The following is a 20,708-nucleotide window of genomic DNA, read 5'->3' as shown; positions in this document are numbered from 1 at the left end:
ATGGCCATCAGCTATTTGGATTTTTAACTCAGGATTGATATGTTTTGTAATTACCAAGGAGCCTAAGATTTAAGGAGAAACACTGGAGCTCCTTGCACCTTGTTCTGTTAATTAGTGATATTAGTATGGTTAGCCTGTATGGGCAAACAGCTGCTGGCTGCATGGCCGTAACGCAGACACAGCGCTTAGGGGTGACTGTCAGGCAGATCCGTGCAGCTGGTGGCGGTATGTGCTGGTTCAAGAAAGTAAAGGTAATTGTTACTTTTGGAATCCTGCTCTTTTTAGTCCTGTGACCTGGACAGCTTAGAGGCACAGACTGCTCATCTGTGCTCTGTTCATGTCACGCGCAGGCAGCATTTGTCTGCCATTAAGAGAGAGAGCATCACTATTTTCCTCAAAATGAGAGATTTCAAGGTTGTTGGGTTTTTTTCTGTATCTCCCTTTTTTGACAGAATTAATGTCTTGCCAAACGTGCCTGAAAAAAAGGTTTGCAAATGATTTGCAGATCCCCAAATTTCTTTCTGCATGCCTATTCAGTTTTGCTCCAGTTGCTGCTTGAAATCAGAGCATACCATGAAGCGGAGAAACAGTCATGAACACAGACCACGTAAGGACCTCATCAACTGTTCAAATAAATTGACTGGTAGACAGATCAGTGAGAGAGACTTTTCAAATGAGTGGTTTCATTATCGTAGAATCGTTAAGGTTGGAAAAGACCCTTAAGATCATCGAGTCCAACCGTTAAGAGGTGGAGAGGATTCCTTTTGTTATAAAAGAAGGGAAACAAGCAAGCATCTATTTTTTTCTGGTACGTGTGGAAGTATAAAACATTCAGCATCGTTTTTCCCTGCATGCATTACCTAGTTACCTACTTTGAAATTGATGTAACAGGTTTGGTTTTTTCTTTTCTTGTTAGAGAAGGTCGTTTTCTGACAACCTTCTGGAGTTCATTTAACTATCAGCTTTAGTATCTTCTCCAAACATAGTGATTTCACTGTTCACTCCCTTCTCCAAGTCATTGATAAAGCTGCTCATCAGCCTGAGCTGTTCCCAGCCCTGATCCCTGGAGGAACCTACAGTTGACTCTTCTCCACCTTGAATACTGGTCTTTGTTTCCAATCCTTTAGCCAGATTTCAATCCAGAAAATGAAAACTTGGTCCAGTCCTATGAAAACTTTGTTTAACACCTTTGATATGAAGCCTTGGTAAAGGCTTTTTGAAAATGCAAATATGTCACGTCCATTTCATTGCCTGAGAACTCGGAGAGCTTACTGGCACCTTTGTGCAACTCCAGCATCCCAGTGAGGCGGGATTTCCCCATGGATATCTGCCTTCCCCGTGGACCCATGTCCGTCATGCTTAGTGATTTTACTCCTTATTGTAGATGCCACCATTTTATCCAGAAGGAGGTCAGATGCCTGGCCTGTAGTTGCCAAGATCCCCTCTAGATACATAGGCAACTGCCAGTCCTCTGGCACCATGGCCATTCGTAACAGTATGTTGAACGTTTTGGCCAGCAGTTACGCAATTTCATGGTTGAGTGCCTTCAGGGCTTTTGGGAGAATACCATCCAACCTGGGTGACATGTTAACTTCTCACCTACCCATTTGGTCTAATGCTCCTGTCTATTTTCCTCTGGTTGATCCCACTCCTCTCCTTATTTGCTACGAAGAATGGGGTCAGGTGTGGAAATCTCCCCAATGTCTTCAGCAGTAAAGACTGAGGCAAAGAAATCATTGAGCTTCCCTACGGCAGACTTGTCCCTCAGTAACCCTTTCTCTCTTGCCATGAAGGGGTCCAGCTGATTTGCTGTGTACCTTCCTATGTCTGATGTCCTTAGTGAACATTTTACCTTCAGTCTGAGCACTCTCAGAAGGGTGCTGCTTACATTCTTCCTTCTTTCTCGCAATTTCCTGGGCCATACTGGTGGGTTTTTTTAATTGTGACACGTTTTACCTGAGCTTCTAATACAGGACTTGTTAATAGTCTGCTTTTAGGCCTCTGGTGCTCTTTTTGGTGCGTGATTTTCAGTGTACTTAGGTAAACTTCTAATAGTAAACATCCCAAGAAACATTTTTAAAAGTTAGTTTTTGGGAAAATATGTACATAGTTTTCTATTCTGTAGTATCTCGTGTCTTCTGTTCTGCCCTTCTACCTGTCCCCGTTTATTTTGACTTATTTTTTTCTCCTTTATCTATTTTCTGTCCTTGGTATCAACTTACAAGCTCCATCTTGGCCCAGGTTCCTCCCCATATCCCATAACCTACCATCTAACTACATTTTGCAAAGCTGTGTTGGGTTTCTTCCCACCATTCTGAGAGCATTTTTTCTCTTCTGCTTGCCTTTTAACATTTCAGAACAAGAATGCAGTATTTTTTAGAAACACTGTACTAATTTTACATTTACTAGTGTGTGATTGTGCACGTAAGTCAAACCTGACCCTTTTACCGGCTATTTACCTACATTTTTGTGTCTTGAAAAGTCTGTCCCTAAAGCAGGATCCCAACTTGAGTGGTAACAAAGAAAACCATGTTTAATATTGGTAGTAGTATTGTAAAAGTATCTCTGTGGAAAAAGGAAGTTGAAGTATTTCAGACATCTTAGCCACCGTACACAGATAACAAAGGGAAAGGAAAGCCTGGGGAATAATTCTGTGTGACAGAAAGAGCTGCAGTACCCTGGATGCAGTGTAATATATAGCACGTTTGTATACTGACTTCTTTAAAATCCGTAATGCTTGCATGCCAGTATTTGGATAATTTACTTTCTGACGGAAAAAGGGAGTCTGATTATTGTTTCTTTAAAAAAAAAAAAAGTTTGTTTATGCTTTGAATATTTTGGCAATGTTCTTGTGCATAAACTTTTTTCATATTTCTGTGCATAACTTCAGATAGGATGGATGGTAGTGTTTAAGTAAAAAGGACCGCATTAGTTGTCCTTTTATCATCTAGATAAGCAGCAGCTGGGCTAGTTAGTACAGACAGTGCTTTAGCAAACAGCTGGTTCTTATCTGAATGACAAAGGGCCAGGGTAGAGACCTTTTTTATTTAAAAAAAATAAAATTCTTCTTTCTATTTTTATTTCAAGAGAGAATGGAAAGGAAAGGAGCTATAGGCAATCTGTAGCATGTGAGGATTTATTGCATTTTTACGAATATGTTCATTTATTATAGATCAGTGCAAGGACCCAGAGAGGGAACTCTCTCTTTTCAGCCTGCAGAAGAGAAGGCTCAGGGGGATCTTACCAGGGAATAAAGGTGACCGATCCAGACTCTTCTCAGGGCTTCCCAGTGCCAGGGCAAGCAGCATCGGGCACAAACTGAAATACAAGAAATTTCTTTAAACATAAGAAAAAAATTTCCTCTGGGAGGGTGGTCAACCACTGGCACAGGTTGCCCGGAGAGGTTGTGGAGTCTCTGTCCTTGGAGGTATTCAAAACCCAACTGGACAAGGCACTGGGCAACCTGCTCTTGCTGACCTTGCTTTGAGCAAGAGGTTGGACTAGATAATCTCCAGTGGTTCCATCCAACCTCAACCGGTCCGTGACTCTGAACTGTCACACCAAGAAGTGGTCCTGCTAGGGGCAGCTATTGATACGAAGCACAGGGGCCAGTTGCTGCCTAGCTTGCTTTCCTTGCCAGGCCTTTAACAAAGGTCAGGAATTCGTACATCTTTGTTTATATTATCTACTCTTTATCAGTTAATCAAATTAAATTATACTGGATAGCATTGATATCGGGTAAGGGAAGGACCTGGAATGTGTAATTCAAGCTCTATTAGAAATGCATCAGGAAGAACAAGTCTTTATTGGAACTGCAATCTTGCTTTGAACTGTCGGTCTCTTTGTCTTGCCCACAGCGCAGTTTCCAAATTTAATGTATTTTTTCTTACACAAACTTTCTGTTAACAATGTAAGGAAAAGGCTTTATTTTTGTGAAAGCCAGTTGTGTAATTCCTGTCTAATTTTTGCTATTTTATAAAAGACATTGTATCTTTTGTAAAATACTTGTGTAGTTGGCTGTGGATGCCTTTGTTTAAACCCATCTTTTGAGATGCTAATTAGAAATGGAAAAAGTTTTCCTCATGAAAATGATAAAATCCGTGATTCATTTTACAAAACACGGCCATCTAAACACAGCGCTCCTGCTATTTCTTTTATTTACCCTGTACTTTACTGCATTACCAGGAGTGAATTTCTATGTATTTCTCTGATTCAGAGCTTTCTTCTTGTCAGTATCTTTCTGAAAATCTCTTGAGACCTTCCTACAAATGAGTTTGAAAGTTGATGGGTTGTCACACGAAGAAGGACTGTGCAATCTGGCTCGCTAAAAGCTGGACACTTGTTACATAAAGTCATCAATACAGCACTGGGAGAATAAATCCCAAAGCACTTTGATATTTTCACACCTTATTTAAAGGCAGTGAAATAAAGGTTAGTTTATCATTTAATGCCTTTATCATGCCAGTTTAAGCTCTCAAGCAGTCTAATGTTGCTGTGCTTTTTTTTCTTACAGTGTTTCAGAATTTAACATTTCTATTCTTTTTGAATTTGCCTTAGATTCCCGTATAACAGAGGCTACAAATATTGTTTAATTTACTTTTCAGTAAAGCTGTCAGTTGTAATCTGCAATTTAAAAAAACTAATAAAACAAATCCTCATTTCACAATTTAAACCTTATTGAGTCTAATTCACTTGCACTGCAAGTTTATTATTCTCCTGCAGCTTGACGTGCCTCCAATTGTAATTGTGTTGACCCTCTGATGCAGTAAATCTCCCCAGTGCTTATCAAACTGGGAGAGATAAGTCTACAATTTGGAACTTCATTAAATATCTCATTTATATTAAACAGATGATGGCTTTGAACAGAAATAATAATTTTTACAGACTCTGCGACCTCCAGATTGTGGTCTCCTCGACTTTGTAATGCGGCGTTTTGCAAACCTCCGCCCCTCCGTGTACCGGGCGTTACGCCAGCGCCCGAATGTCAGAAGTCGTTAGTCCATGGGGCTGACTTCAAAGCCCCTGCTGTGGAGACTGCAGCTCAGTGCTTTGTAGCCCTTGAAGCAGATTTTTAAAAATCTTTCATAGCATGTGTTTCTTAGTCATCTGGGGATTGCGGGTGGAGTGATTAATAATGGGCAGCTGTTTAAAGAAAAAACAAGCAACGAACATGTTGCTTGTTATTGTAATTCCTGAAATTATGAACTACTCCTCTCGTGCTCATTTAGAGACTGGTCCTGTGGAATAAGCATTCCCGGTTCCCAGTGGCTTCAAAGAGTTTGCAGCATACTCGGTATCTTGCAGTATCTGGTCCCTGCTGTATTTCAATACATACAAAATATATGCCTTGGGATTTGCATAAGGACATTGTTCTTGAGGTTTAACTACACACTTCAATATGAAGAGGTGTGTTGGTGCGAACAGCTAATGCTTTGATGTGCGAGTTCACACGATTACCCTGCAAAAGGCATCTATTTTTAAATTTTTGGGTTTGTTGTGTTGTTTTGTTTTGTTTTGTTTTGTTTTTTTAATGGAGCTGAATTCAGTTCACGCTGTTCAGGTGAATTGGTTTAATGGTCTCTGCGAAGCTCCTTTGGTAGATTTACCGAGTACCAGCAGGGTGCTAGAGCTCAGGTGAACTAAGAGCTTTAGGGGTGGAAAGCTGGATGGTGCGAGGGCTGGGTGATGGCGTGGGGAGTCTCTTTATCTCTGCAGTGAGCGACTGGGCGTCCGAACTGACCGCTGAGTGCAGGGGCGCTCGTTCTCCTCGCTCCCAGGGGCTGCGTTGGCAGCAGAGCTGCCTGTGGCTAAACCCAGCTAGACGATATCAGATTGTTTTCTTTCTTCGCCTCACACGGGCGCTGCTTTCCACTGAGCTCTGGGGCTCACTGAGGAAAATTTGACTTTTTCCTCTCTTTTTGAAAAGTCCGAGAGGCATACATAGGAAAACAAGGGATCACCAGCTTCTGCAAACAAAGGCTGAGCTGGGAGGTCGCTCAGGGAAGCCTTCTGACAGAGAGCAGCTGGGGTGGGGAGGCAGCCGTACATGCAGTCTTCTCCCCTGTGCATGTGGCCATGCAGCCCATCTCCATTGCTTCTTCCACCACCTGCTTCATCTGTCTTGTAATGCCCCCGGGAGGTCTGCCTGGAGCCGTGGTGGGCAGGGACCTGGCAGCTCCAGAGGTTGAGGGCTGGGGTGGGGGGACACCTCAGGTCTTGCTAGTTCTGGTTTTTGTGGCTCTGCCTGGATGCTGCAGCAGTCACAGGGATCAGGGAAGCTTCCAGACTGAACAAAGCATATGAGGTCTCTGCACCCTGCAGCCAGGAAAGGCAGAGCAAAGAACTCATCATGAGTAGGAGAACAAAAAAAAGTTACTGTGAAGTCGTAACTTCTTTTTTTTTTCTTTCCCTCCTAAGTACAAAACGTTTGAGTGTTTGCGTATTGGTTACTAATATGTGTGGTGGGGTTTCCTGGGGGTTTCCATGATGATTACGTTTGAAAGCAAATGGCACCACTTCAAAAAGTGCCAGCAGCCCAATTCCAAATGGAGTTCCTGCTCCGTGTTCCTGACGGGGGCCTTGTTCTGACAGGCTGTCAGCGTGGGAAAGACGGCCCAGCTGTCTGCCTGATAGAATTGAAAAAAGCCAAAACTGTCTGTCTAAGAAATTATCCAACAAAGAGACACCAAAATGCAATGGATTTTTTCACCAATTTTCTGCTGAAGGATTTGAAATTTGACAGGGCACCATGGGAGGTGCAGTGTAAAGTGGCTTAGAAAGTTGGTTATTAAGCAGAGCTGTCATTGCAAATTATATTTGTCCAGGGTGAGTTGTTCTAGCTCACTTGGTGCCCAGACAGGTCTAGGCCTTAGGCAAGTTGTTACAGTTCCCCCATGCTGCTAAATGGACCCTGGGCGCTAATTTTCCTCCCTCTGTGCAGTTGGAGTCACCTGGGAGCCCCTCGGGGCCAGAGCTGCCCATAGAGACTCTGCTGGACGACCGGGAACGGAGGATTTCTCACTCCCTCTACGGCGGGATCGAGGGTCTCAGCGAGTCACCCACGAGGAGCACGGCACTGAGTAGGATAATGGGTGAGTCAAATCAGCTCTGCTAATCGGGGCGTGTTTTTATTCCTCTCTGTGATTCATCGAAGGGTGACTAATGTATTATGTGGGAATCGGGGAACATGGAGGTTGCACTGACCAACTTAAAATGTGCCTTAAAATTTTTCCATGCAAGCCTTCCAGATAGTTAATGTGAGAAAGAAAGTCAAATGGAATTATAAAGTTATTCGTATCCCGTATAAAGAATTTCATGTCCTGTGGCACGTAATAGAACAAATAACAGGAGCATTTAACGTGGTTTTTCAGTGTCTGATCTGGGACAATAAATTATTGGTTGGTCTAGTCTCCATGTTGCGTCCTCATTCACATGAAAGTCAGTGACTCATGGGAATTTATAATTGATTTCAGCATTTCTTCTCCTCTGTTTCAGTCATACTAAAGTACAAAAATAAATAGGGCAAACTCGCATCCATTTATGCTTATTAGGGCATGTCGTTAATTTGTTTGAATTTTTGCTTTGCAGGACACCAATTTTAAAACCTCATAACTAATTTTAAGCATCCCTTGTGTAGATTCTGTGCCATAGCATCTGCATGGCCCCAGTGGATAATGAGGTTATTAGCGGTTGCTCTGCAGCAATTCAGCTTCCGATTTACAGAGCTAGGTAATAAAGACTTGCCTTGCCACAGGAGTGGTCGGATTTACTGACTAGGATGGGATTAGTTTGAAAGGATTTTCAAATTTAAACACAAAAAGCAGCTTGATGAAAATAGCACCTGACAGAAGACGTGACCATTGCTTGCTTGAGTTGCAAGTTTTAAACGTAAGACGTGGCCATTAAATCTGGGACTTTTTTTAGTGTGCTTGACACACAGAATATATTGGAAGATGCTGCTATAAACTTGATATGAGGCAGGGCTGAACTTAGTTTTTAATTGCTTCAGATTGATTTTCAGCCTTAGAAAATGAAATTCCACCACTTAGGCTTTTTCCAGTCAACAGTTTGTATATATATATATTTCACTCTGTTTTGAGGTCGTTGTTTGTTTTGTTTTGTTTTGTTTTTAAATTTCTGTATTTTGGGGTTTGCTTTTTCTTTGTGGTAGCAGAATAACACTGTTGCTAAACTCTCTGAAAATCCACAAATTTGCTCTTTAAGATATTTCTTCAGTTAAGTCTTTTGTCCTTTTTTTGTGCCTTTGGACAACAGTAATTAGAAATAAATCATATTCTGTTCTATTGCATTACATTTTGTGCAGCTTGGAAGACAAATTGTATACCTGAGAATCAAAGAAGCATGAAACCTTTTCACCCAAAGTCGTATGCTCTTAAAGAGAACAATTTAAAAAAAAAAAATTATTTGTTGACAAATTTAAGGAGCGATAAAATAATTTGAATTCTTCAGCACTACTCTCGCATAGAAGGAGCTAGTTCTTGTGGTGTCAAGGCTTTAGATAAAACGTTTGCAAAGCACTACCTTCTGCTTTTTCCATCAGTGTTGCAGAGGATTTACACACAGAGCTCATATAAGCGTTAACGAGTTATTGCTTAAACACCTTCTCCAGTGATGGGACAAGAAACCCTGAGAGAGTCTGTGTGCATGTATGTCAGCAATGCCGTTTAATTCCACATCAAAGGAACACAGGACTTGCCATGCCAAATCGAACTAGTTGTTCATCCGTCTGGTATCATCCCTTTAGCAGTAGCCAGTAACTGATGTTTCAACAAAAGAAAAAAAATCTTCCCACAGCTCTTAAAATCTAATGCTTTTGGATACCTCTGCAATGTAGACATAGGGAAAAAAAAATCCATCCTGCATTTTGTAAGTGTTTTATAACCTGAAGTTGATGTTTTGATTTCCTCTGAATCATTGTTTTTCTGTATTGTTTTCAGAAACCAGGAACTATGTAGAAAATTGGCTGGTTGTGACTTAAATCCATTGATGCTTTAGTTGGAAGCACATGGAAAATCAAATTGTGCCTGAACCTCATAGTAAATGTGGTCTAGTCCAGTGTAACTGAAAACTGGTCTTGCCACGACTGGGTCATTCCCTTCTGCAATCATGGCAGCTTCACAGAGCTGTCATGTTTAAACCGGGTTTTTAGGTAGCAGTCACTTTTCTAATAGGCTAATTTTTCTGAATTAATCAGTACCACTAAGTTAAAACTGCAGTGTTTATAATCTTTTGTGGTATTATTGCATGCATGTTTTCTTGCAGTGCCATGCAACAGAGAGGTATTATTACCTGTTGGGAGAGATAGGTACAGTTGCATGTTTCAGAGTAGCTAACATTGGTAAGACTCAATCATTTGTTATGCAGTGGAATTCCTGTTCTATTAGCATTGATAATGAGAAAAAACTCAGAAGTTTTTTATTTTCTTGAGAATGTTCATGCGGTGTTACATGAGTTTCCCTCCTCTCTTGAAAATTGGCCTAACAGCGAGGATTAGTCCTATGAACAATCTGGCTGAGGAAGACTAGAGGTCTGTACCGTCCCGTGCTGGTCCTGACCATGAAAGCAAGCCAAAAGGAGTGCTGTATGCAGTGCTGATTCCCTTGAGTGCTCTCCCCATATTGAGGAGCCCTCTGACTTACGGGCTCTCTGAATCACCTGATGTCTTTTTATTTACCCCTCAATGGATTTAACTATGGAAACTTTTCATAGAATCATAGAATTGTTAAGGTTGGAAAAGACCGTTAAGGTCATCGAGTCCAACCGTTAACCCAGCACTGCCAAGTCCACCACTAAACCATGTCCTTAAGCACCACGTCTACTCATCTTTTAAATACCTCCAGGGATGGAGAGGCAACCACTTCCCTGGGCAGCCTGTTCCAATGCCTGACTACCCTTTTGGTGAAGAAGTTTTTCCTAATATCCAACCTAAACCTCCCCTGGTGCAGCTTGAGGCTGTTTCCTCTCATCCTATCGCTTGTTACTAAGGAGAAGAGACCGACCCCCACCTCGCTACAACCTCCTTTCAGGTAGTTGTAGAGAGCAATAAGGTCTCCCCTCAGCCTCCTCTTCTCCAGACTAAACAACCCCAGTTCCCTCAGCCGCTCCTCATAAGACTTGTGTTCTAGACCCTTGACCAATTTCGTTGCCCTTCTTTGGACATGCTCCAGCACCTCCATGTCCTTCTTGTAGTGAGGAGCCCAAAACTGAACACAGTACTCAAGGTGCGGCCGAGTACAGGGGCACAATCACCTCCCTGGTCCTGCTGGCCACACTGTTCCTGATACAAACCAGGATGCCATTGGCCCTCTTGGCCACCTGAGCACACTGCTGGCTCATGTTCAGATGGCTGCTGACCAACACCCCCAGGTCCTTTTCCACCAGACAGCTCTCCAGCCGCTCCTCCCCCAGCCTGTAGCATTGCATGGGGTTGTTGTGACCCAAGTGCCGGACCCGACACTGAGCCTTGCTGAACCTCATACAATTGGCCTCGGCCCATTGATCCAGCCTGTCCAGCTCCCTCTGTAGTACTCTGGGTACCTTGTGGTGAGGACGTCACAGTTTGATTTCATGTGTGAAGGAGTAGGTCTTTCTGCTTCTTTTGCTATTGCATAAATTGATGGATTTTTAGTTTTCCTGCTTCCTAAGATAGACTATTCAAAAGTGATAATCTGGAAAATGCCTGCTTTTTTCAGTCACTGCTTAAAGTTAGAACACAACTTTTAAGAGAGTTTTGTTTCTTTTAAATACATCTAATGTAATTTTCAGGAAAGGGATTTAAGACAATTGCCTTACTCTTTCAATCCATAACTGACAGCAAGAACTAGTTGTCAGAGCCTTGCTGTGAGAGTGGGAATAAAATACCAATTTTAGAATGTGATTTAAATTATGTAAAATAATGTTTGCTTACTGCAAAAAAGCTACATAAATCTTTTAATGTTTCTGACAATTCCTATGCTGATCTACTTTTCTAGATTATTATTGCTATTATAGGTTTTCTTATGCTTTTTCACTTGATAATATTTCACTGAAAATTTCTGATGGAGTGGAGATACCGGTTTCTGTATTCAGGGAATGATATTTTTGTTTTGACGAGGCGTTTTTTTATTTATACAAATTGGGTCTTCTCTTCTAAGAATCAGATGGCTATAATAAGCCCTTATTTTTATTTATTTATTTTTAATATTTTCAGGTTGCATGTTGTTAGTACATTCAAAATAACAACTGTGGTATGCTGGTTTGCTTGGCTCTATGATTAAAAATTCAAGTCTCTTCTTCTGTTACACCATTCTTGTATATCATCCATTATGCTCCTGAGTTTTGCAATACGCAAGTACATAGCTGCTGTCTATATAAATTATTCTTATTCAACAAACAGCTTAGTACAAAGTCCTCTTTCATCTCTTTCTTCTAGTTGCTGATATTTTTTTCTATGAACACGGTGGGTTTTGTTGCTAACGGTGACTAAACAGAGGTTATTTATCAGGGGGTACAGAGAATAACAATATCTTGCACTGAATCTGGTTTTCATCCTGAAGGATTCCCCAGAACTTTGTAAAATTTGATAGTTCCTACACAACAGGAAATACTTTGTTCTCCACATAAATAATTGCTATCTTAAGAATAGAATCAGGAGAAAGCACTACTGAAAAAAGTTTAGTCGCTAGAGATGTAGAGTGTGTGTGTCAATGAAAATAACCCTTTACAAGCAGAATGCAGTTCCCCAGACAGGAATCTCATCAGAACGTGGTGGTCTGCTACAATAGTCTTGACACATCTGAGCACTCTCTTGAGGTCCAAAGCCTGGATATAGTGGAGACATTTTTGTCCTTAGACATTCCCCACGCATGTATTCCCAATCCCACCTCTATTTAGCTTGGAAAATTAGATGATGTGAGTATCCATGGGAAATTTTGCCAAAACTCAGTATATTGCTGGGGACAAATAAACTGTTAGTGAAAAATAAATAAACGAAGATCTGGAAAAAATCTAATTTCTCATTGCACAGTTCTCTGTATCCCTCCTGTAGGAAGTCTCATCGCTATTATTATCATCATCAATGCTATTTTCTTTTATTATTATTTGTCTTATTTATTACTCTATTTATTACTTTGGTTAATGCTTCATTATTCATCACAGAGTAGCAGTTGCTGATTTCTTGGTCAGGCAGGTCAGGAATCACTTGCCATGTCAGAGCAAGAAAGGCCCTCTACTTGTGGAAGAGGCTTGAAGTGTACCATTGGTCTGAATCCCACGATATCAAAATGCTTATGAGAGTCACTCATAAAGTAATACTTGGTTTTGAAAATATCGTTAAGGGTGTTCAACAGATTTCTTAGACCTTCCTTCAAAGAGAAAGCAATAGCAAAAGCACAAGAACCAAGACAGATACAGTACCATGAGAATGCAGTGTATAGTATGGGAGCCAAGTTATTAGTGAACAGATTAACCAAACTTCAGGGATTTTCAAGATTTAAAAGGACCTGGAGTAGTTGGGTTCTTCATGAATAAGCCTGTTGTTCATTTTATGTACCGTGTGTGCTCAGGGTTTTTTTCAGCGCATTATATTGGTGGTTTAATTCACATCCAAACTATTTTCTGGTCTACTATAGGTCTATGCTATTACAGGTTTGAAGTGTTGCTGTTTGGCATATTTTTCCTTCTAAGCTGAAAGTCCTCATAGACCTGGAGACCAGCCGTTTGGTACTGGAGCTCTGAGACTACTTTTTCTGCACAGACAGATGGGAGCCCCTCTTACCCCACAGTTTGGTATTGTCCTCAGGCTACGCTTGTTTAGATGGGTAACTTGTTCACGGAATTTGAGCCTCATTGTCCTGAGATGAGACACACTTGAAAGGGAGAATGTTTTCCTTTCTTTATTACACCGTCCAAAATACTACATATTATTACAGATTACCTTGCTGAAGTTGAATTAATATATGCAAAACTGGACTTGAAGTGTATTCAGAGTCTAAACTTTATAGCACTTTTCTAGCCCGAGGGAAAATTATTGTCTTGGAGAGGTTTGTAGACAGCTCGAGCAACGTCTTAGGTTTGTAGATCAGTCAAATATACTGATGATTACTAGGTTTGATGTTTCTTTGATGTTTCCTTGTAATGTTTCTCACAACACATTGCAGAGTTGCTTTCTCCAAGGGTATTTTCTGTCCACTTCAGCTGAGCTCTCTACAAAGGACGCATTGAGTCCATTGCTGAGATCTGTCTAACCATCTGCTGGAGGTGAAGCCTTTCACCTGTTTTTAGCTTCATCTGCAGTGAAAAGCATAGGCATGTCACATGGGTTTTCTCCTTAATTCCAAAGCAACTATTAAAATGTCAGTCTTCACCCTTGTCAGATGTAAAGAAGCGTAGTGAAAAGTTAAAAATGTTACTGAATTACTGTAGCCTCACAAATGGGAAGTTCAATCTGCCGAATGCCATAAGGTTACACCTTTTCACAATCAATTCTTTGGAGACATTATTAACCACAGAGTTAACAGTCTTGTAGGCATTATGTTTGGAAAGAAATACATTACCAGGCTAAACATTAACCCGTCCATCATAGAAGCTATTGCTGGGCAAAGAATCGGCTGTTATGCAAACTGAACACATTCATTTCAGTTTGACAGTGATGAGATGTTCACCATGCAGTACCTTTTTCTTCCAGCCACTTCTTCAGCCTTCTTCAATGATCTCTTTTGAAGCCAGTTTTCCCTACTTTGGAAAGCTATACAAAATGTACTATTTAGTGCAGTGATGATTTTAGCTAGCACTTTATGCATTAGGTTTTGTTTGTTTGTTTGTTGTTTAATAATTGCATGCAAAGGTAGTGATGGTAACTGAAACCTTTCCAGAAAAGAGGAGAAAATTCTTTTCCCCTAATTCTACACAATTTTTCCATATCTGTAGGAAAAATAAAGTGTGAAAATATTTGATCTGTCCATAGAAGCAGTTTATGTTGTGCAAATAAAAGTTTTGTTATATATTGTTACTACAGTGCATCATAGTTTTAGAATAATTTACAGTTTGTTGTCAGATTAATGGTTGATTAAGCTAGTGCTTTTCTTCTCACAAGCTGTGACAGCTTTACTAATTGTTTTAGTAAGATAATACATTTCCAGGAATAAAATTAATGTAATGTCATGATCATTCATTAGAAATAACTTTACGTGTAGTGAGAGTTAGGACCAAACATTTTAAATGACAGATCTTTTTAAGTCAAGCATCAGTATCCAGGAGGAAAAAATATTATTAAAGATATTCTATCACATAAAAAATTGTGTGCAGCTAATATGAAAGAATCACACTTAATAATTAACCACTGCCTCAGATAACTACATAATTTTCATCCAGATTTGCAAATCTTTATTTTCCTTAGAGCAAGCTTTAGCTTAGTGTTTCCAGATACTGAAATAACCTCTGTTTATTCCAAGTTAAAATTTTAAATGGTGATAATTCCATATTTCTACTGTCATCCAAGTAATATTATATAACCCCCATCCTCCCAACTCTGTATCTCATGCATGTATCCTGAAAAACAGTTTTATTCAGTTTAAACCATAGTTATGTTACAAAACATTGCATTGAAAATATTCCTTCTGATATTCTTTATAGCTTTTTAGTCTGTTTTGGTGGCATAAAGTTTTCTATAGGTTTGAAAGTTGCTTCTGCTTTTTATATAGCAGTTTGAAAATTGTTACACAATCTTATGCATTGATATGATTACTGGAAAATATAATTATGTGTCTATATTTATCCCTGTAAAAGCAGCAGCGGTAGTGGGTTTATAATATTTATATGCACATTAAAACTGTTTTTTACTTGGAAAGAGTGTTTTGCTAGTTTGTAAGAATCCTCTACATATCATCTTTTTAACTGCTACTCTCACAAATTAACCCAGTGAAGTCTGCTACTGAACAAAGAATAATGTTGAGTCTTTATTATGTCTCTCTCATGTATGTGATGACTCTAGTTTAAGCATTTTAACAACAGTGTTAAAACTTATTTGGAATCATTTCGCTTTAGCCGTGAGTTCTCGTCACCTTTCACAGTTCTTGCCTTTGTGGAGGCATTATTAAAGGGTTCCAGGTTCCCAATAACAGTCAAACAAGTTTCAAATTTCACGAGGGCAAGATTGATCAGGAGAAGTGATGAGCTCTGGTAGTCCCTGTTGGAACTCATTCTTCGTTTCTACCAAACGATTTGATGTAAGAGAAGATACTGTCTTCTGGGACAGGTGCTTTTCAGTGGTTCCTAGGGCCAGGACCTGAGGCAGTGGGACAGACGGAAACACAGGAGGTTCCCTCTGAACATCAGGAAACACTTTTTCACTGGGAGGGTGACCGAGCACTGGCACAGGTTGCCCAGGGAAGTGGTGGAGTAGAAATACTCAAAAGCTATTTGGTCAGGGTCCTGGGCAACTGGCGGTAGGTGTTCCTGCTTGAGCCTTGGGGGTTGGACCAGATGAGAGGTCCCTTCCAACCTCAACCCTTCTGTGATTCTGTGATCTTCTTCCAGTAGACCACAGATACAACTGGTGTATATTACTTTTCAGACCTCTGCATAGGAAGATGCATATAAAGTCAGATATAGTTAATTTTATAATCTGTGTTGTGTCACTCCTATCAGTAGCATTGCAGTTTGACATGACATTTTATCAGCTGTGATTATATATTATTCAAGGCGCTCTCTGCCATTATTTAGTTTTGGGGTTTTTTCTCCCTTTTATTTTTCAGGTAAATATCAGCTGTCTCCAACGGTGAACATGCCCCAAGATGACACTGTCATTATTGAAGATGATAGGCTGTCGGTACTCCCTCCTCATCTCTCTGATCAGTCGTCATCCAGTTCCCACGATGACGTTGGGTTTGGCACTGTTGATGCCGGTGGATGGGCTAAAGCTGCAATTAATGAGTCAACAGACTGGTAAGAGCATGGTTTAGGGGAAGGAAAAAAGAGATGACTGCAGTTATGTCTTTTTCTTTAGTTTAATTTTTGTCTACTGCTAATATTAATCTTTTTTTTTTTTTTTTTTAATTTTCCCATCACATTTAGATTTCACTATTTTCGAACTGGTAATTGTCCCTGCTTCAGGAAGGACGTCTGTACAGATAATTTGTTAGACTTTCTGCTTCTGGTTGCAGTTTTGTGCTCTGTCAGAGCACATTTGTAGAAGTGTTACTAATTGTTGTTAAGACCAAATCAGTATATAGCTGTGTTAATTTGATGATTTAATATTAATTTAATTGCCAACTGAGCTAGCTTTTGTAAAAAAAACTTTGCAAAATTTAAACACTTGAGTTTATGAAAGATGAAAGAAGAATTCCAATTGGAAATTTTAATTTATAAACCTCACTGTAAATATTTCTAAGTCTATAAAAGAAAGATTTTATTTTTATATTCCAGTATATATCTAGGAGACTTTCAATACTTCTGTATACTTTCTTGATTTTCCTAATAATGTACAGTAATTTTAAAATCTGCTTAGAGGTCAAGGCAGCTCTTCATTTTGCCCTGGTGTTAATGCTTGTGCAACAAGAACTAGTTAAGATTTCTTTAATGTGCATGAGGAAATACCTTTCATATCATTATATGGTTTGTAACTATCATGCAAAGGCAGTATACTGTAATAGTTCCACATGTAAAAATATGGAAAGTAATAGTTCCACATTTAAAACTATGGAAAGTAACTTTATTTTATATGTTTAATCTATAGCAAAAATAATTTCTGTGGATCTTAGGTTGACTCACTAATTACTTTTATACATTTTAATGTAAGAGTCTTAAAGAGAAATGCATTGAGCTCCATTACTGACTTGCTTAGGTTCCTGGCAAAGAAATACTGTTTATTGCTTAGTACAATTAATACAGATCTAAGATTTAATTTGCAAGTCCTGTAATTATCTACAGCAACAGCAAAATAAAAACCCATCCCTGTACACTGCCACTTCTTGAAGTTAGATAATTACCACAAATGGTGTGAGGTATATGAATTTTCTTATTTTTCTTGTCTCTTGAGCCTGTTATGAGTGTGTCAGCAATATCTTAATAAAACAGCAATAGCACCTGCCAGCTGATATGCACCTGTCAGCTTCTTCTTTGCTGCATATTAGTTTATTTCATCTTATGTCCAGGAATTGAGTTCTGTATTTTAAGCACTGTTTTAACCATTGTATAAAAAGATAATTTTTTTTATCCTCATTTGCATTTTTTTAATGTTGCAGCTCTTCTCTTGGACAAGTCATACCTGTAATTTGGGCCCTTGAAAAGTCCATCTGTCTTTTGTAAAAGCTTTTAGAGCTGAGAATCTGAGACGTTTAAATAGAATAGTACTCAAGGCTGCACATAATAGCTTATTGCTGAGGGAGTTTTTTTTGGCCGAATATGAGCAAAAACCTACAGCATAAAGTAAGAGCCCATTTGAAACCTGCAGATGCTTTTACATTTACTTTTGCAGTGTATCTTGCTATTCATATACTTCTTTGAAAATGAAAGTAACAGTAATAGGGATTAGATATTGTGGAACTGATCACGCTCAAAACCTTTAAATGTGTGTCTTTATGAGAAATTGTAAAGGTCTTCGGATACAATTGCACTTAAAAGAGTAGATCAGTGCAGTGCCTTACTATCTAATGTATTCTATTTGTAAAAAAGTAAATAGCAGTAGAATTAGATTGTTGCATTAATTTCCTGCTGCTAATGGATGCAGGAAGACTTGTAAAGCGAAGGTGCATTGTATGATTCGGCTGGAAGGCACAAGGGGTAAAACTAAGAATATGGATGAAGGGTTATCCAAACAAGAATGGCAGCTGTTCTGAATCACAGAAGAAAATGTAAGCTTTTCCAGCCTCACAATATCTCCCTAATCCTTGATGAAAATGTTATGAAAACAAAGGGGCAATAAGACAGGATTAATAAGTGGAATTTTAATAACATTGAGGGTCAGAAGACGGTTACATTCTTTTAAGGATCAGCTGTCATTCCAGAAATCTTATTTGTTAAGTATGCTAGAATAGAGTAAATTGCATTTGGCATTGCTTAATGACTTGCACTAAATTCACGTTCTGTCTTTTATTAGTGTAGTTGAAAAATATTAAAATGAGGCATTTTTAGGGGCATTAGTTCCTCCTCTGTGTTCATTGGCTTTTCCAGTTATGGATCTTCATGGGGGCTTTTGAATACTTTTAGGCAATGTACATCCATTCAAACTCCTGTGATCTGCTCCTTCCTTAATTACTAAAATACGCTCTTGGGTCATTAATAATAGAAATAAGCCAGGACATAAAAACTGATGACTCTACATAGGGCTCAGATATTTGTACTGTAAAAAGGTATGAAATGTCATGATGTCAGAGAGCAAGTAATTTTTGGTGCTAAGTAACGCCTTTAGTATGCAGGATACTATGCAAACATGGAGTAATAATCCCCCTAATAAGTGTGTGTGGAAGGTGGGTGTGACAAGGGCAGATAAGGGAAGCAGAGAGAAAGCCCCTAAAGGCGGTCTCAGTGGAAACACTGGGATCCGATCTCCAGAATTCCCGGTTGCTGATGCTGTGTCCAGACCCCACTGCTCTCTCTGGGACCTGCGGTGCCCTTTTCAAGTTTTATTTAACTTCAGAGTTTTACTCTGTTCTTAGGACTTCAAGTTGAATATATACGTGCACGCTGTATTTACGTGAAAATGATATTCAGCTTTATTAGAAGCTTTATGTATGCAGATCAAAGCAAGCTCAGATGAAAAAAAGGAGCATAAAGCCAAAACAAATAGTTTTAGAAATTCACCCTTTTTGAAGAAAACGTCACAGGATACATTTTGTTCGGCAGGATGAAGCCGGTCATCTTTAACTAACGTGAGCTGTGTTAACAGATGTTGCTAGAGAAAATTCTCACTTAGTAAAACCACATTTTTCTGGCCTTCAGAGACAGGGCTGACTAGCAGTGAGCCAGAAACTCCTGTGTGGCCTTGGGAAAGTCATTTATGATCTGATTATGAAAGGTGTTGAAACCCTGTAAGTTCAGTTGAGTCACTTGGAGAATGTTTTCAGACTTAGGTGCTTCTTACTCAGCTACGTGTTGCGCTGCTGTAAATGCTAGAAGTGTATATTGGCCTTGTCTGTTCTATCTTTCTATCATGTGGAGATAATTTTTTCCCTATTTTGCGGGAGTGAATGTGAGGACTAAATAGTTATTTTTGAGTTCGGGCTCTGATTCATCAGAGCTTTTAAGCATATGCTTCAAAACGTTGCTAAGTTGTGCAGACATCTCTGAAATAGTTGCAGTAATTAAATGTAAAACATTATGAGCCTGAGCCAGGAACATTAAAGTCAAAAGGCACTTGACATTGACTTTATTCATATAAGCTCTGATCCTTCTCTCACTTAAGTATTATATGCTTGTCACATGCACATATCTTATTATTTGTAAATCTGCCACTGCTAGACTGAATTTCTTCTAGGCTGCCTGGTAATGAGGATAGTGATTTTCATCCTTGATGATACTTGATGCCTTTGGACATTTTTCCTTACCTCCCTTCACTGGTGTGCCTAATACCCAGGTGTTTCTTGATCAAAGGTGCTTCTATAAATTATAGTACACGGCATACATAAACATGTGCATGTTACAGAATTTAAAAGTAAAAGTTGGTTTCTGCAGAAATTCACTGTTTGCCTGTTTCTCACTAGGTATGAGATGTGTATTATACTTAGCCTTTAAAGTAGAAAATAATTATTTTGAAACATGTTACCAAACAGTAACATGTATATATACAATATTTTGAATGGCATTTAGTCTATCTGTAGATCTCAGTGACAAAATACTTAGCTTTTTTTATCTTGAAGTACAACAATTAAAGAGGGTATTTTGAGGGATCTTTTTCCTATAGGATAGATAACAATGGTGCAAAATATTCATTTTTTTCAGTATTTTATGCTTTTGGTTTCTTTTGTGCCAGCGGAAGTAGAAATCTAAATTGTTTGGGCTTGCCTTCAGGCTCCTTTTAATACTCTTCCCTTTTCCAGGAGACAGAAGATCATTGTGTGAATTTCCTTTCAGATTGTTTATTAGCAATAAGCAATCTTGCATTTTTTTTTTTTAATTTTTTATTGGTTTTAATATGTGTTGTGGCCATGGTGACACATTGCAAGCTTAGGGTTTAGCTTGCACACCAAATTTTGCCTGCATTCCTGCATTCATGATTCTGCCAACATTTGACCAACATTAATAAATCTATCTTCAGTGTGCTTCTGATGAAGCACGGTGAAGCGCCGATCACTGCTCACTGAAGACCTGACTCACTCAGCCAGGGTCATGCAAGAAACCTGCAGAAGAGACTGAAACTCAGTCCAGTTATCCCCATTTCTGATTTAGTGGTGGAACCATTGTGAATACTTGCTCTGTAGGGAAGTAATGAGTAAAAATACGTTTGTCTGTCATAGCCAGGTTAAAACCAGGAGATGCTGTGAAAAATTTACAAGCAATTTCACAGATGGAGAGAAATTTTAATGCAAAGTCTTTAAATGAGAAAATTCAAAGCTCTGGAGGCTTCAGGCAGGGCAGGTTCTATTTATGCTATACTAAAAACATTTTGTGATGAAAAAAAATCTGATAATTTGCTATCAACAGAATGTATTTGTTTCTCATGAAGAAAAAGGAACTGTTTTATTTTCCCTCAAATTATTCCTGTGTTAGGGCTG

General features: G+C 39.2%; 1 protein-coding gene across 15 annotated transcripts in view; it reads left to right on the top strand.

Moving 5' to 3' along the window:
- The window catches only part of PARD3 (par-3 family cell polarity regulator), a 467,913-nt gene that overhangs the window by 289,666 nt on the left and 157,539 nt on the right, over positions 1–20,708 (top strand). For all 15 annotated transcript variants that reach the window (XM_087778504.1, XM_087778469.1, XM_087778511.1 and 12 more), the window contains 2 exons: positions 6,941–7,091; positions 15,753–15,942. In XM_087778504.1, coding sequence (XP_087634630.1) covers positions 6,941–7,091; positions 15,753–15,942 — 341 coding nt within the window. The remainder of the gene's footprint in view (positions 1–6,940; positions 7,092–15,752; positions 15,943–20,708) is intronic.

This window comes from Nipponia nippon, unplaced genomic scaffold (genome assembly GCF_047370975.1).
Source record: "Nipponia nippon isolate SJK-2023a ecotype South Korea unplaced genomic scaffold, ASM4737097v1 scaffold_1, whole genome shotgun sequence".
In the NCBI taxonomy this organism is placed as follows: domain Eukaryota; kingdom Metazoa; phylum Chordata; class Aves; order Pelecaniformes; family Threskiornithidae; genus Nipponia; species Nipponia nippon.
The sequence above is the reverse complement of the archived record's forward strand: the minus strand, read 5'-3'. Positions and strand labels throughout refer to the sequence as shown.